We start from the raw sequence: 14,780 nt of genomic DNA on the forward strand, positions 1-14,780 counted from the left end.
CCAATTCTCCGAGGCCATGACCACATAATTCAGGGACCACAGGGGAGTCCTGTGGCACAGGTACTAACATAAACATTTTTCTCTTAGCTCAAAGACATCTTATTCTACAGTCATAAGGATTTAATACCATCCAATAAGACATGGAGCATGAATTAACTACCCACTACTGATCTGACTGGAAAGAAGATTAAAATAAACCAATCAAAATTACTTCACCACCTGCATGAGATAGAACTGCATATCCCACATTTCACCAGAAACCCCAATTTATGTTTAATATACATATCAAACATGTGCTTTGCCTGCCTGTATATCTGTACATCACTTGCATGCAGTGTCCATGGAGGCCAGAAGAGGGCATTGGATTCCCCTGGAACTGGAGTAACAAACAGCTGTGAGCCACCCTGTGGGTGCTGGGAATTGAATCTGGGTCCTCTGGAAGAGTAGCCAGTGCTTTTAACCACCGAACCATCTCTCTAGCTCCTCCGTTTCATTTATCTATTACCTAGTCTGCGCAGAGTTTGCGTGGGGGACAGCGAGATGGCTCAGTTAGGTAAAAGCAGTTGCCATGCAAGCCTCATAACCAGAGTTCGCTACCCATCACCCACAGCAGAACAGAATGAACTCTCTTCCTGAAAGATGTTCCTTAACCTCTCCACATGGGCTGTGGTACTTGCATGCCCACATACATTCTCTCTCTCTCTCTCTCTCTCACTCACTCTCTCACGCGCGCGCACACACACACACACACACACACACACACTATTACAACTACTGCTACTACCACTAATGATGATGATGATGAAGATGACAAATAAAATTTTTAAAAAGTTTTCTTGGAACCTACAGTTCAATTAAAACATTCAGAATCTGTATAGAAAGACTTTAGAAAAACATTTTTTAAGTAGATAAGTGAGAAGTAGATGAAGAAAACATTTTTATGTTGTCAGATGACCCTGAGAAGCATAAGATAGGCACTGATTTTCTGTAAGCTGACAATCTAACTGTGAACTCTCTAAGTAGTCGCCACTGGTCCAGGGCAAACAGAGTAAGAACTTCGAAGAAGCCCCGGAAGTAACTGATAACTGACAAGGGAGAATGCTTTGAACTTTAGTTTAATCCTTTGCAAGAGATAATAGCTGGGCCCGGGTATAAAATGAAGCTCTTGAACAACAACAACAAAAACAAACTTCACCCAACATCCACTTTTTCCTTTACTTCCTCAGAGACAAGTCCAAGTTCTCACTACCATGAAATGTAAAACATTAGCAGTGATAACAACAAAAAGACATGAAGTAGTTGAAAGACATGCATGGGAACACATGTGGTTGATTATCCACAGGAAATGGACGGGAGAAATCCCAGGGTCACAAGCTGGCTCTGGGCTCCTACTAGAAGACTCAGGAGGAAGCTGACTGGGTTTCTGCTCAGTTCTGAGCGCCCCACTCTGCTCTTGGATGCCCACACTTGGCAGAACTGCAGAGAGGAAGTACTTAAGTGAATAAGTGATGGAGGGTTGGAAAGGCACACAGCACCTTGACAATGGCTTGTGCTATCCCTCATCTCCCCGACCCATTTGGACTCATTCTCAGCCTTATGCAAATGCTTGTACTTCAGGACTATGAAGCTTACATTAGCTTCCTGTGGTTGCTGTAACAGATTACCACAATATTGGTAGCTCAAATGATGGTAATTTATTTTCCCATGGTTATAGAGGCCAGAGGTCAGAAACCAGAAAGCCTGTGTTGTAGTGACCACGTCGGCAGAGCGACTCACTATCCTTCCAAAGGCTTGAGGGAAGACTATCTTCCTTGTCCTCTCTGGCTTCCGGTAGATATCATCTTTAAGGCCCACATCTTCAAGTCCTCTGCTCCATCTTCTCCACTCTGTCTTCTCATGTGGGCAAAGTCTTCCTCTCATAAGAATGCATGTGAATGTATTTAGGGCCCTTGATCTCCTCTTGAAATCTTTAAGTTATATCTGCAAGGGTCTCTTCTCTTGCATAATATAAAGGGACCAGCCTTAATATTATACATCTCAGGGGATCAAGAGAGAAACTACAAATGGCGAGGACTATTTTTGGGAAATAGAATCTCAATACACAGAGCTCTTAGTCCAGTAATTTATTTTTCCAAATCTACTTCTTTTTCCTCCTCCCGTGCCCTGGAAGTCCTGGTATATATACACTTACAAGCAGTAATCTCTTGGCAGTGCAAAGCCAGGCTTCCAGGGTCAAATGGAGGGGTGATAAGAATCACATAGAGGGGCAGTAATTGTTAATTATCATTTGCAACCCAAAAGGGAAGTGACTAATGGGGAAATGAATTAACTAAAGGCTAAATTAGGGTAATATCTAAGAAGAGGGATCTTATGTGCTCAACTGTAATCTTAAACATGATTGGTAGAAAATGTTAAGAATCTATGAGTTGCTAGGTCAATGGGAGAAAATAAAACTGTCTTCTTTTTTCCTGTGGCTCCTATCTGTCCAAACAATCTGCCATTTTTTTCTGCAGGGTGGGGGAAAGTGTGCTCAGTCGCTAGGCAACCTGTGTACAGCTAGATGCCTCTGTTGATAGTTAAAGGGAGATCAGGAATTAGAAGTAATATTTGGGAAAGGAGGAAGTTAAGCTTAATTGCACATCCGCCAGGCCTTCTCAAACAGGTAGTCTGGATGCTTAAGTCTGTTAGAGAGTACAGAGGTATCTCTGATAAGGTACTTTCCTCCATCTGGGGATGGACCTGGCCGGATGCTGCCAATGGTGATAATTACAGGGAGGCTTGAACTGGGGTTCTGGCTGTGCATAGCTGTCAGCACACAAGGTTATCTAAATACTCCTTTAGTAGAGGGGAAATGGTGCCCAATCAATGATGGAAAAGCTACAATAGCACACAAGAAACTCATAGCAGGAAACAGCTGATAATCAAAAGCCAAATATCACCAAGGCTCCTTGAACCTCAGCTTGACCTCTGGAAGGCCCTTGGCTTCTTCCAGGTATCAGCTTTGTCATAATCAGCTGAAATCCTACTTTGTACATTTTTGGGGATCGTAGCACTCTTCTCCAAAAAAGACAACCTTTACAGGATCAAGGTAGTAGAATCTGCTGCCTTTGGGTGCCATTATTCAGGCTACTAGATTAGAAAATTCAGCATTATCAAAAGAACAGAGCAGGCTGCTGTGAGTACAAGCAGTGTCAAGTGCCTCCAGCATGATGAAGGAATTTGCTGTACAAACATGGGCTGTTTCTCTGTGACACCTACAGGTGCGTGCACAGTAGTGTTCACATGACCCAATCCACACATTTTTCATTGAAGTTAAAATCTGAGCTATCCACCAACGTCCAGAGTGACCAATTGCCTAACCTCTGCAATGTCTGTGTTGGCCACACTGAGTGGACTGATGGCCAGTTCCTCTTACTTTGCATCTGTCTTGAAGTATCCCAGCCATCCTTCTTGTTAAATACAGACCAAGGGAGAAAGCCTAGGTAGGGCGAGTAGGCCCAGGAGGAAGAGGATGGCTTAGAGGATAAGAATGTATGCTGTGGCCTTTTTGTAGTGTGTTCTCTCATGGGTCGAGTGGCACACTGGCAGGTGTAGAACCTGGCTCTTGGATTTCTTAACGCTCTCCTCATGCTTTGTATAGAGTCTCAGGGGACCAGAGAGCCATGTGCATCATTCAGCCTAGCTTCTTTCTAGGCCCCTCTTGAGGCGGAGTGCCATCTCCAGAAGGCTAGTGAAATGTTCAGACATGGAATTGGATGGGATTATTGATACCTGAGCAGTTTTCAAGACAAAATTAGACTTTCCTAGATGCAACTCTTTGCTTTGTCTTCTAGTGACACGACACCTTCAGTTCAGTGGAAGGCTGGGGTTAGGGTAAAACAGGCGATATAATTGGCTTGGCTGTACAATTTAAGGTGTACCCCCCCCAAAAAAAAATCTCAGCTGTCAAGATAATATTTTGTAACATGTTATAAATGTGATACCTGAAAAATATCAAACCAAAACAGCAAACGAGGGCCCAGAGATTAGCCTTCTGCTGTTGTCGATAAAGTTTTATTGCCAGGACTGAGGTGAGCTGCAGTCTTACATGCCTTAGCTAGATTTTGTCTTTAAAGTGTGATATTTTGTTCACCAAGGGTATTTTTGCATTATTAATTTTTTTAGAGATGGTGTCTCAAGTAGCACAGAATGACCTTGAGCTTGCTTACAAAGCTGATGCTGACCTTGAATCTCTGATCCTGCCTTCTAATGGCTGGGATTAGAGGTATGAATTAGCACAACCCAGTTTTATACAGTGCTGGTGACCAAACCCAGGGTATCACGCATGCTAGACATTCATTCTACCAACAGAGCTATTATCACTGCTGCAGGTAGTAAAGTCTTAACACTATATCAAAATCACTGTCAATAACAACACAGGAGCCGGGCAGTGGTGGCACATGCCTTTAACCCCAGCACTTGGGAGGCAGAGTCAGGCTGATCTCTATGAGTTCGAGGCCAGCCTGCTCTACAGAGTGAGATCCAGGACAGGCACCAAAACTACACAGAGAAACCCTGTCTCAAAAAACAAGCAAAACAAAACAAAAAACAAAAACAAAAACCAAAACCCAAAACAAAACAAAAAAACCAACAACACAGGATCCTTAGTTGGATGGAAACAACATAATTAAGACTAACTCCAAAATCAGCTTTGTAAAAGTAAGTAGTGAAGAGCTGAGGCAAGTTCCACATCTGTCATGCAATTCATTTCGAGCAATTAGAGGCTAAAGATAAGGTCTGAACAAGATGCCGAAAGAATCTAGATACCTTGAATATTATCAATGACCCGAAGGCACAGACACTCAGGACAGAGTTCTTTCTACCCACCCTTTGTCACCTCCCAGCCCTTCCTTCCCCTGCCTCTGGTGTGTTACAGGAGAAGGGGGCCCTGGAGCAGAGACAGTAGGCGGAAGCCCGAGGCAAATACCACAGCACCACACTGGCTGCTCCGAGGCCTGGAGGCCAGCATGCAGGCGTTAAGGCTCTTTTCTGTCACTTCTTAGCCTATAACCTTGAGGAAATTCTCAAACCACCCCCTGCCTCAGTGTCCTCACAGAAAAATGGACTTAATACTAATACTTCCCTTATCTGATTGATGTAAGGAATACGTAAGATGACATAGTGAAAGCACTGAGAGTCAGTATTCAACAAACGTAACTGACTGAAAATAAAGAACAGCCAGGCTTGCGTTGCATATCCATAATCTCATTATTTTGGAGGTGGAGGCAGGAGGATCAGAAGTTCAAGGCTAGCCAGCCTGTGCTACATAGAGAGTTAAAGGTTAGCCTGAAAGAGTTAATGGTTAGCCTGGGCTTTTAAAATGAAACCCTTTCTACAAAAATAAACAGTAATAACAATAACCACACTTTTGTCCTGATTCATATGATGGGGCTTTTACTATTCTTGTCGCCATAATATGATATCGTGGATTGGGTAATTTATAAACAATATAAATTTAATCCGCACAGGTCAGGAGGCTGGAAAGGTCAGGATGAAGACACCAGATTAGGACCTGGTGAGGGTCCGTTCTTTACAGACAGCAGCTGGCGTTCTCATATGGCAGAAGGACAAACAATGTCATGGGGGAGAGACATGCTCCCTCGAGTCTCTTTTCTAATAGCACTGATCCCCTTCACAAAGGTTCCCCGCTAAGGTGACCTAGTCACTTCCCAAAGGATCCCATAATGCCAACGCATTGGTGATTAGATTTCAACATGAATCCTGGAGAGACAAAACATTCAGACCACAGCACCTGTGTTCCATAATTCTCCTGTACGTAGAGCTGAAGAGCCCAGTGTCGGATGTTCAGTAAGAGTCACTCCCTCACTCCCCAGCTAGACTCTACCAGTCTGGATCTGTCACATCATGACTCAACCACCAACAAATCATTGAAAGCTTGATGATTAAAAATGAAAAATTACACCCAAAAGGTTTGAGGTATTCTGTCAAAATGAAAACACCTGTTATTTGGCAGGATCATATTTTATATTCTCTTCAAAATTCAGCTTAATTTCATTTTATATGTATAGGTGTTCTGCTTGCATTATGTCTGGGTACCACATGCACGCAGTGCCCAAGGAAGGACATTAGATCCTCTGGGACTGCAGTTAGAGATGTGAACCACCAATAGAGGGGCTGGGATTTAAACCTAGGTCCTCTGGAAGAGCAGCAAGAGCTCTTAACCCCTGAGCCTTCTCTCCAGACCCTGTTACATTTTTTTGAAATTATTTTTAATGGTATAGAAGCATGTCAGGAAAAAAGGAATCTCTTTTTAAAGATGGGTCTTCATCAGTTAGTTTTCTGTTGCTGTAATAAAACAAACAAAAACTATGATCAAGAGCAACTTAGGGCAAGTTTATTTTGGCTTATGGTTCCAGAGGGTTAGGATCCATAATGACGTGCTAGCGGAGCTGGAGCTAGATCTAGAAGCCAAGAGATCCCACTCCCATCCACTTGAAGGAAGTAGAGAGAACAAACCGGAAGCTGGGTGAGGTTGTGCACTCTCAAGGCCTGTCCCTACTGATCTACTTCCTCCAGTAAGGCTCCACCCCCTAAAGGTTCCTCCCCAAACTGGGACCAAGTATTCAAATACCTGAGCCTATAGGGGACAGCTTTAACTCAAACCACTGCAGGTTCCTCCAATGTTGCCTAAACTGGGAAGGCAACTCCTGGGCTCAAGGGACATCCTGCCTCAAGCCAGAGTACAAACATGCTCAGGTCACGGCATCCTTTGGATTTTTTACCCCCAGTAGTGGGGATTGCATGCACGGCTACAGTAAGCTAGGTAATGCTCTACCACTGAGATACACCAGCCTTTTAAATCCTTTTTTATTGACAGGGTCCTACTAAATTTCCCCAGGCCTTACAGTTAGGCCTGACGTCAGATCATATTTTTAAAAGTAAAACTAGCAAAATATTTAACACATCAACAGAAACCCATACCAATTTTACTTTTTACTAATATGACTCTGAGGTAGACAGAATGATATCCTCCACCCTCTGCATAGAAGATGTCCTTCTAACCCCCAAGACCTGTGAATTTATTCACAGCAGATACGATTATGCTGAGAACCATGAACATGGTGGTTTGAATAAGAATGGCCCCTATAGGCTCACAGATTTGGACGCTTGGTCATTAGGGGGTGGCGCTACTTGACAGGGATTAGGAGTTGTGACCTTGGAGGAAGTGTGGCCTTGTTGGAGGAAGTGCGTCAGTGGGGGTGGGGTTTGGAGTTTCAAATGCTTAGGCCAGGCCCAGTCTTTCTCTCTCTTTCTTCCTGCTGCCTGCCAATCCAGATGTAGAACTCTCAGCGACCTCTCCAGCACCAGGTCTGCCTGTGTGCCACCATGCTTCCCACCATGACAACCTGTAAGACAGCCCCAATTAAATGTTTTCCTTTATAAGAGCTTCCATGGTCACGGTGTTTCTTCACAGCAACAGAACATTGACTGAGACACTGAGGTAGGGAAATTATCCATATAAGCCCAACATAACCACAAGAGTCCTTAAAGATGGGAGAGGGAGACACTAGAAAGATGTCACACCAGAATGCACAGGGCAATGATTTAGCTCTGGCTTTGGAGACAGAGGAGAGGGGTCCCAGGTCAAAAAACGTGGGTGGCCTATGGAACTATGAACGACCGGGAAACAGATTCTTGCCTAGAATCTACAAAAAGGAACACCATGTTGGACTACGTATGGAAAGGCAGAATCATAGAGGATAAGCTCACGTTGTTTAAGTCACCCAAGTCTGTGGTAATTTGTTATAGCTGCAAGTTAAGGACTAATACAATCCCAGGATGATCCAACCACCCTTGGTCTGCTGGAGCCACATAGCACAGTAAATGGTCAGGTCACCAGGTGGGCCTGGGAAGTCAGGGTGGGACAGTGGGGTGTGGGTTGGGGGATGGGTAGGGGTGAGAACAGCTGCCTGTGTTCTCTGAGGTCCACAGTGCAGCTTCTGACCATTTAAGTGCAACAGAATAGGAGCTCTGCCACGGAAGACCATCTCCTTCCTGAGGATTCTGATGCCAGAGGTCTCTGAGATACAACTGTCCCTGTTCAGAGATGGTGAGTGATTCACAAGTGAGCAACGCTCATTTCTTTGGGTCTGGGGCTTACAATACAGGCGGTGAATAAATACATAAAAATATAGGTATTTGTGCAGACAAATCAGTAGCCAGGGACAGGAGTTAAAAATTTAAAAATGGCAGGGCAGTGGTGGCTCGCACCTTTAATCCCAGCATTCAGGAGGCAGAGGCAGGTGGATCTCGGTGAGTTTGAGGCCAGCCTGGTCTACAGAGTGAGTTGCAGGACAGCCAGGGTTACACAGAGAAACCCTGTCTACAAAACAAAACAAAAACAAAAACAAACAAACAAAAAACCCAAACAAACAAGAAAGTAACCCAAAACACACACGCACTTTTGTGTGCATATTTCAACCAAAACCTTGTCCAAAACTAAAAAGAGATGGGATCTTTGCTTGCTCTCTTGTGTGTTTCCAGAATCTGCAGCTTGAAAATCTGGAACCCTAGAAGTCTTACGGACCTCTCACAGAAAAGCCCCTTGAGAGCCTTGAGAGCCGATACCAAACCAGAATCCTCCTCAACTCCCTCCCCAGCTCACCGGTTTCCTTGTGAGGTGGCGAGGTGGTACTCCAGGGGGTGTCATCTTCAAACTGGACCCAGTTGCTGATGGCCGAGGCCAAGTCAGGTGTGGGCTGCACTGGGCTGCCAGGAGGGGTGGTGGACTCCGAGATGAGGCCCATCTTTTCGGAGGAGTCATCCTGCTCGGAGTGGGAAAGGTCCTGGCAGCCTCCATCCACAGCAGGGTTCTCCCCAGAGGAGCTCTCAGACGGGTCTGAGGAAGATGAGAGTCCTGGGAAGTGTTCTTCAGCAGCTCCTACGGAGGGTACCAAACACTACCATCACGCAAGGAAGGATGCTTATCAGAAGTGTCTCACCGAGGGCAAGGGAAGATGAGACAGCCATGCCAATCCATCTGTATTAAAGGGCTGTGTCCCTGATAACTCAGTCACTATCCCAGACAACTGAGAAAAAAATTTCCCCATTATTGTATTTATTTATGTATGTATGAGTGTATATATGTGTTCATATGTGTGTATGTGAATGTGTGTGTGCGCATATATAGGCCAGAGGTTGATGTCAGGCATCTTTCTTGATATTCTCTACTTTTTGGGGTGATGTCTTGAAATGTACCCATGAGGGGGTACACTAGCCAGTGCACACACGGGGTGTGCACCTGTGGAGGCTGGAGGTCAACACCAGGATGTTTATCTCAACTGCTCTCCACCTTACTTTCTGAGACAGGGTCTTTTACTGAGCCTGGAGCTCATCTATCTACTCGGCTGGACTGGCTGGTGCGTGAACCCAGAGATCTAACCTGTCTCCACCTCCCCACTCCCAATGCTGGGGCTGCACTCCTGCCCTGCTGGCCGCTTCCCCTGGGTCCTGGAGATTGAATCCAGGCCCCAGTGCTTGCACAGCTGGCACTTTATCTGCTCAGCTATCTCTCCAGCCCTTGTTCCTTATTTTTAATCTCAGTATCTGTCCCCAGTGTGAGAGCCACAGATTCAAATGACATTAGAGGGCAAGCAAGAGACATTTCTGTGTCGAGTGGGGACAAATGAGAGGCAGTAGGGGATGGCGGGGTCTACACCAAATAGTGGAGCGTCCTTCTGCACTAAAGAAACTCAAATGCAAATTCCAAACTCCTTCTGGACTAAGGACTCTGTAGGCAGCTGTGACGCGGTGTAGCAGGAATCTTAAAAGTTCTTATTAATAAAATCAAACCCGAGGCCAGTTATTGGGGTGAATACTGGAAGGTCAGAGAGACACAACAAGCCACAGCTATCTCACCTCGCCGAATCCTCAGCTGGTCCTGTTTCCTTAGACTGGAAGCCTCTGAGTCCTCATCCGGAATGGGTCTCAGCTGCTCAAAAGCCTGAAGCTTAACCAGCCATATGCTTAACCAGCCAAAAGCCTCTAGTTTCCGGTCCTCACGCCTTATATATCTTTCTACTTTCTACCACCACTCCCTGGGATTAAAGGCTGGCTTTCTGGGATTAAAGGTGTGTGTCACCATGCTTGGCTATTTCCAATGTGGCCTTGAACTCACAGAGATCCAGAGGGATTTCTATCTCTGGAATGCTAGGATTAAAGGCGTGTGCTATCACTGACTAACTAGTGGCTTGTCTGTTCTCTGACCCCAGGTAAGTTTATTAAGGTACACAATATTTTCGGGAACACAATACCACCACAACTCGGGGGCTCTTCCCTTTCTTTATGTTGTCCTGTTGGTTCTGAAACATTCAATGACCTCCAAAACTTGTTTCTTGAAAACTTTTATTAAATCGTTTCCATAGACTATATTGTGATGATATGTGTTCCAAACTCTTCCCCCCCCCACCCCCCCACCCCCCCCAATCCTCCCAAGGTCCTACCCACCCAAGTTCGTGTTCTTTCTCTTTCTTCCTCAAAACAAAACAGAGACAGAAAGAAACAAAAGGATGAAAATGAAAACAGGCAAACTAAAAAAAAAAAAAAAAAAAAAAAGGAAATCATCAAGACAAAACAAACAAAAACAAAATACACACACACACAGAGTCTGTTTTGTATAGGCCAAGTACATCTGGGCATGGAGTGTGATGGATATACCTAGTGACACTCCATTGGGAAAACTGGCTTTTCCCTTTCCCAGCAGGTAGCAGTTGCAAATGGTTTCTTGGGACTTTGTATCCAGGAAGACAGAGAAAGAAAACCTGTTTTTTTTTTTTTTTTTACAATAAAGCATACACACTGATTATGGTGGTTGAATACACAAATCTATATATGGGCTAAAATTCATCAACTACATAGCAAACAATGTCCATTTTCCTATCTGAGACTCTTTAAACAGCCTGTAAAGCTTGGCAACATGAGCGTTTACCTACTGTTCTATCTCACTGACCCATTTATGAAACATCCTAAAAATCAAAGAAATAATATGAAAATCCTTTCTTCTATTGTAAGAAAACCATAGTGACTTGTTCACGATCAAAGCCTTCAGCACTGTCTAAAATAAAAGGTGAGACATGTGTGTAAGCTTAAGTTTTCTAGTTTCCACATTTAAAAGGTAAAAAGAGCTGGGCAGTGTGGGTGTATGCCTTTAATCCCAGCACTTGGGAAGCAAAGGCAGGCAGATCTCTGTGAATTTGAGGCCAACCTGGTCTACAGAGTAAGTTCTAGGATAGCCAGGGCTGTTACACAGAGAAACTCTGTCTTGATAAGCAAAAAAACAAAAACAAAAACAAACAAAACAACAACAAAAACCCAACCAAACAGAAATTGTTAATGAGATACAATTGTGTGTGTGTGTTTGTGCTGAATGTACATGTGTAGGAGCAGGTGCACACATGTGCCTATGCCTCATTCCCTTGAGACAGGTTTCTCACTGGATCTGGAATTAAGCTGGTGGCCATCCAGTCCCAGCAATCCCATTTAATGCCCTTCAAAGGACTGGGGTTAGAGGTGCATGCAGCCATGCCGGGTTTGGTGCATGGTTCCTGGCCATTTAGAATTAGGTCCCCATGCTTGCATAGCAAGTGCTTATACTGAGTAAGTCATTTTCCCATTTCCCGAGATATGTGATTTTTACTAGGTCTTTGAAGTTCAGAGAATGCACGTCTCTCTCTGTACATGACACTTTCAGCATGTTTCAATTCCGATTTGCAGCCTTTTAAGGCTTCACTATCCACAGGGATACCACCCAGGGTTGTATACCTGTTGACTACCACTTTCCATCTATGCAGGTGAAGGTGGGGTGAGGCCAGTAGGTGTAGGTGACGTAAAACAGAACCAACTGGCCTGGTGCTGCAAACATCCCTGGATGGACCTCGGCCTTCATCCCTGAGCACTAATCTCCTAAAGGACAGTATGGCCACTTCTGCTGTGATCCAGGGATGACACTGCTGAGCTCTTTTTGTGGACCAGACACTCCACTGGGCATCTTACATCTGCTGACTAAATGCTCACAAGAGCTCCTGAGGCAGACAGGGCTCTGTGATCATTCCTCTTCTACCCAGACAATGCCGCGATGCAGGGAGCCGGTAAACAAGCCCTTCTGGAGGCGAGGCATGGCGGACTTGACTGTAATTGCAGCACTCAGGGGAGAGAGGTAGGAGGATTGCTGTAGAATCATGGCTGGCCCAGTCTGCATAATGAGTTCCAGGACAGCCAAGATTATAGTGCAAAAACCTGTCTTAAAAATAAAACACAAAAACGAACGTGATGTGGCGGCACATGCTGTTAGTCCCAGCACTTGGGGAAAGGGGCAGAGATGGGTGGATCTCTGAGTTTGAGGCCAGCCTGGTCCACAGATTGAGTTCCCGGACAGCCAGGGCTACATAGAGAAACAGAACAAAACAAAAACAAAAAACAAACCACAAAGCCCAAAAGTTCCAGAAACATGGCTAAGAGTGCTTGCTCTGCAAGCCTCAGGACCTGAGTTCAAGTCCTTAGCACCCACATATGTATAAACCAGGCCTGACCGTACATGCCTGTAACTCCAGTGTTGGGTAGAGATGGGCAGATCCTGGTTAGGCAGGCTAGCTAAGGCACTAGCTTCTGTTTTGTTGATAGATCCTGTCTCAAGACAATGAGGCAGAGACTGAAGACACCTGACGCCCTGCTCTAGCCTACACATAGAAGGGCATGGCATGTGCATGCGCCGAACACCTGCCATCTCCCCCCACACACAAATCATTCACCCAAGAGCATACCATTCATCTGTGATGACGACAAGGTTAGAGTCTTACAATCTGGCTCAGAACCTAGCTGTCACTTTGGGCAGTTAGACTTTAAAAATCGAGAAAATCCAAAGAGCTGCTGGGTGTAACTGCTAAAGTGGCTAAAAGTAAAGCAATATGCATTAGAAGTTAAGTCCCTTGGAAGGAAGGAGCCCATGCCATTGGTGATGCCTCACCTTAAGAAGACACCTCCTCTGGCTACCGAATGAAAGAATCCATGCACATCTCTGGAAGGAACCAAATGGCTTTTTCTTTTTTCCTTTCCTAGAATCCTACCCATGAACGACCAAGAACCAGACACAAATCTTGGCGTCTTTAAGAAATCGTGTCCTTACCCTCTGAAGGGGTGGGGAACAGTGGCTCTTCACTGAAGGAGACCCACTCTGACTGGTGGGTGGCGATGACATGGTCCAAGGTCGTCATGCTAAGAGGATGCTGCTCATCTTCACGCTGCTGACCTCAAGTAGACCCCAGAAAGATGTCTGGGGCGAGCAGGGCTGCACAGCGAGCTTCGGTCCACAGTCTGTCACAGACGTCTTGTGAAGGGCAGCACAGAGACAAGATTGGTCCTCCTTGCCTTTGGTTAAATCTTCCAGGCGGAGATCTGTTTAAATGAGAAAGGAAATGGAAATTGGTGAACATGGCATCACACTGAATCCATGGGGGGGCGGGGGGGGGGACCACTAGGGCTTTGAACACCATGATGAGGTTTCGGGTAGTTTCCAACATGCCATGTCTTTTTCTACTAAACACTCTCTATTAACCCCGTGATCCATGGATAAGGATTTCGATCAGACCACTAATTAACCACTCACGTTTTAGCATTTTTAAATTAAATTCCCTAACTACCCCAATCATTCTGTTTAGGAAACACTGTTATCTAGAACGAAAGGCTACTTGGTTATTATTAAGTATTAAAACTTGTTCAGAGTGCTTTCACTGTTTTTACCCAGCTGGTAAAATAAAAGCACGCTCCTTCCGTTAAACTAAAGTGCTTTCTTGCCCCAGGCAGGTAACTTTTTGCAATGCTGATTTGAATCTCTGGCAGAAACCCAGCTGTATCCAGATGGCATCTCCAAGTATGATTTAACCAATCAAGAAAAAAAAAAAACCAAAACAATAATGGAGTCATCTCTTGTTCATTTGAAGTAGGAGGCTGGGGGGAATATTTGCTTTACTGATTAAAAAGAAAAAGCAAGTTAAATACATTTTCAATCTTGGTCGATTTGAATTAGTGTATAACTGTCAAATCGTTACTTGTACGGCAATTATGGTCTGTGGATGTTCAAGATTATTTAATTGGCTTACAATTTTCTTTGTGTTATTAATGTCTTTTTACAACTTGAACCCTAGCTCTTGATCTTATGACGAATGAATAAAATGAGAATTAATGCAAAATTAATGTACTCTCACAAATGAGCGACTATCTGTCTTGCACACCATTGTTCTTGCTAAGCAAATACACTATTCTGATGGTATCTAGAGTGATATAACTCAGCCTCCACAGTAACAATAGAAGTTAAACTTTGCTCTAAGTTTTATCTACTGTGAACAATTTATACTTTGAGAAAAATCAGAATAGAAAACATTTGATAATTTTGCCTTGTTTGGTGAGAAAAAGTTGTTTTATTTCTTAAAGCAACTGCTGCTATAAAATTCATAGTTGTCAGAAACCTATTTTTATACTTCCCTTCACTTAAGTTGTCAGTCTACTGGTCTGTTGTTTCTTTGTTCTGAGACAGTCTCATATATCCGAGGCCATTCTTTCTATGTGGACAAAGATGACCTTGAACTTCTGACCCTCCTGCCTCCACCTCCTGAGTGCTGAGACTACAAGTGTACAGTGGCACACGTGGTTTGAGTGGTACTGGGGGTCAGACTCAGGACTTCCTGCACAGTAGGCAAGCGCTCTACCAACTGAGTGGTTTTCACAGG

The 14,780-nt window shown here is 44.5% G+C and overlaps 1 protein-coding gene across 1 annotated transcript in view; it reads right to left on the reverse strand.

Moving 5' to 3' along the window:
- Ston2 (stonin 2) overlaps window positions 1-14,780 on the reverse strand; it is a 160,012-nt gene that overhangs the window by 109,773 nt on the left and 35,459 nt on the right. The window contains exons 2-3 of the mRNA XM_006987271.4: window positions 13,181-13,449; window positions 8,666-8,941 (exon numbers count right to left, since the gene is read on the reverse strand). Of these exons, the coding sequence (XP_006987333.2) occupies window positions 8,666-8,941; window positions 13,181-13,268 (364 nt within the window). The 5' untranslated portion in view covers window positions 13,269-13,449. The remainder of the gene's footprint in view (window positions 1-8,665; window positions 8,942-13,180; window positions 13,450-14,780) is intronic.

The sequence above is a fragment of the Peromyscus maniculatus genome, chromosome 14 (assembly GCF_049852395.1).
Source record: "Peromyscus maniculatus bairdii isolate BWxNUB_F1_BW_parent chromosome 14, HU_Pman_BW_mat_3.1, whole genome shotgun sequence".
Taxonomy (NCBI): domain Eukaryota; kingdom Metazoa; phylum Chordata; class Mammalia; order Rodentia; family Cricetidae; genus Peromyscus; species Peromyscus maniculatus.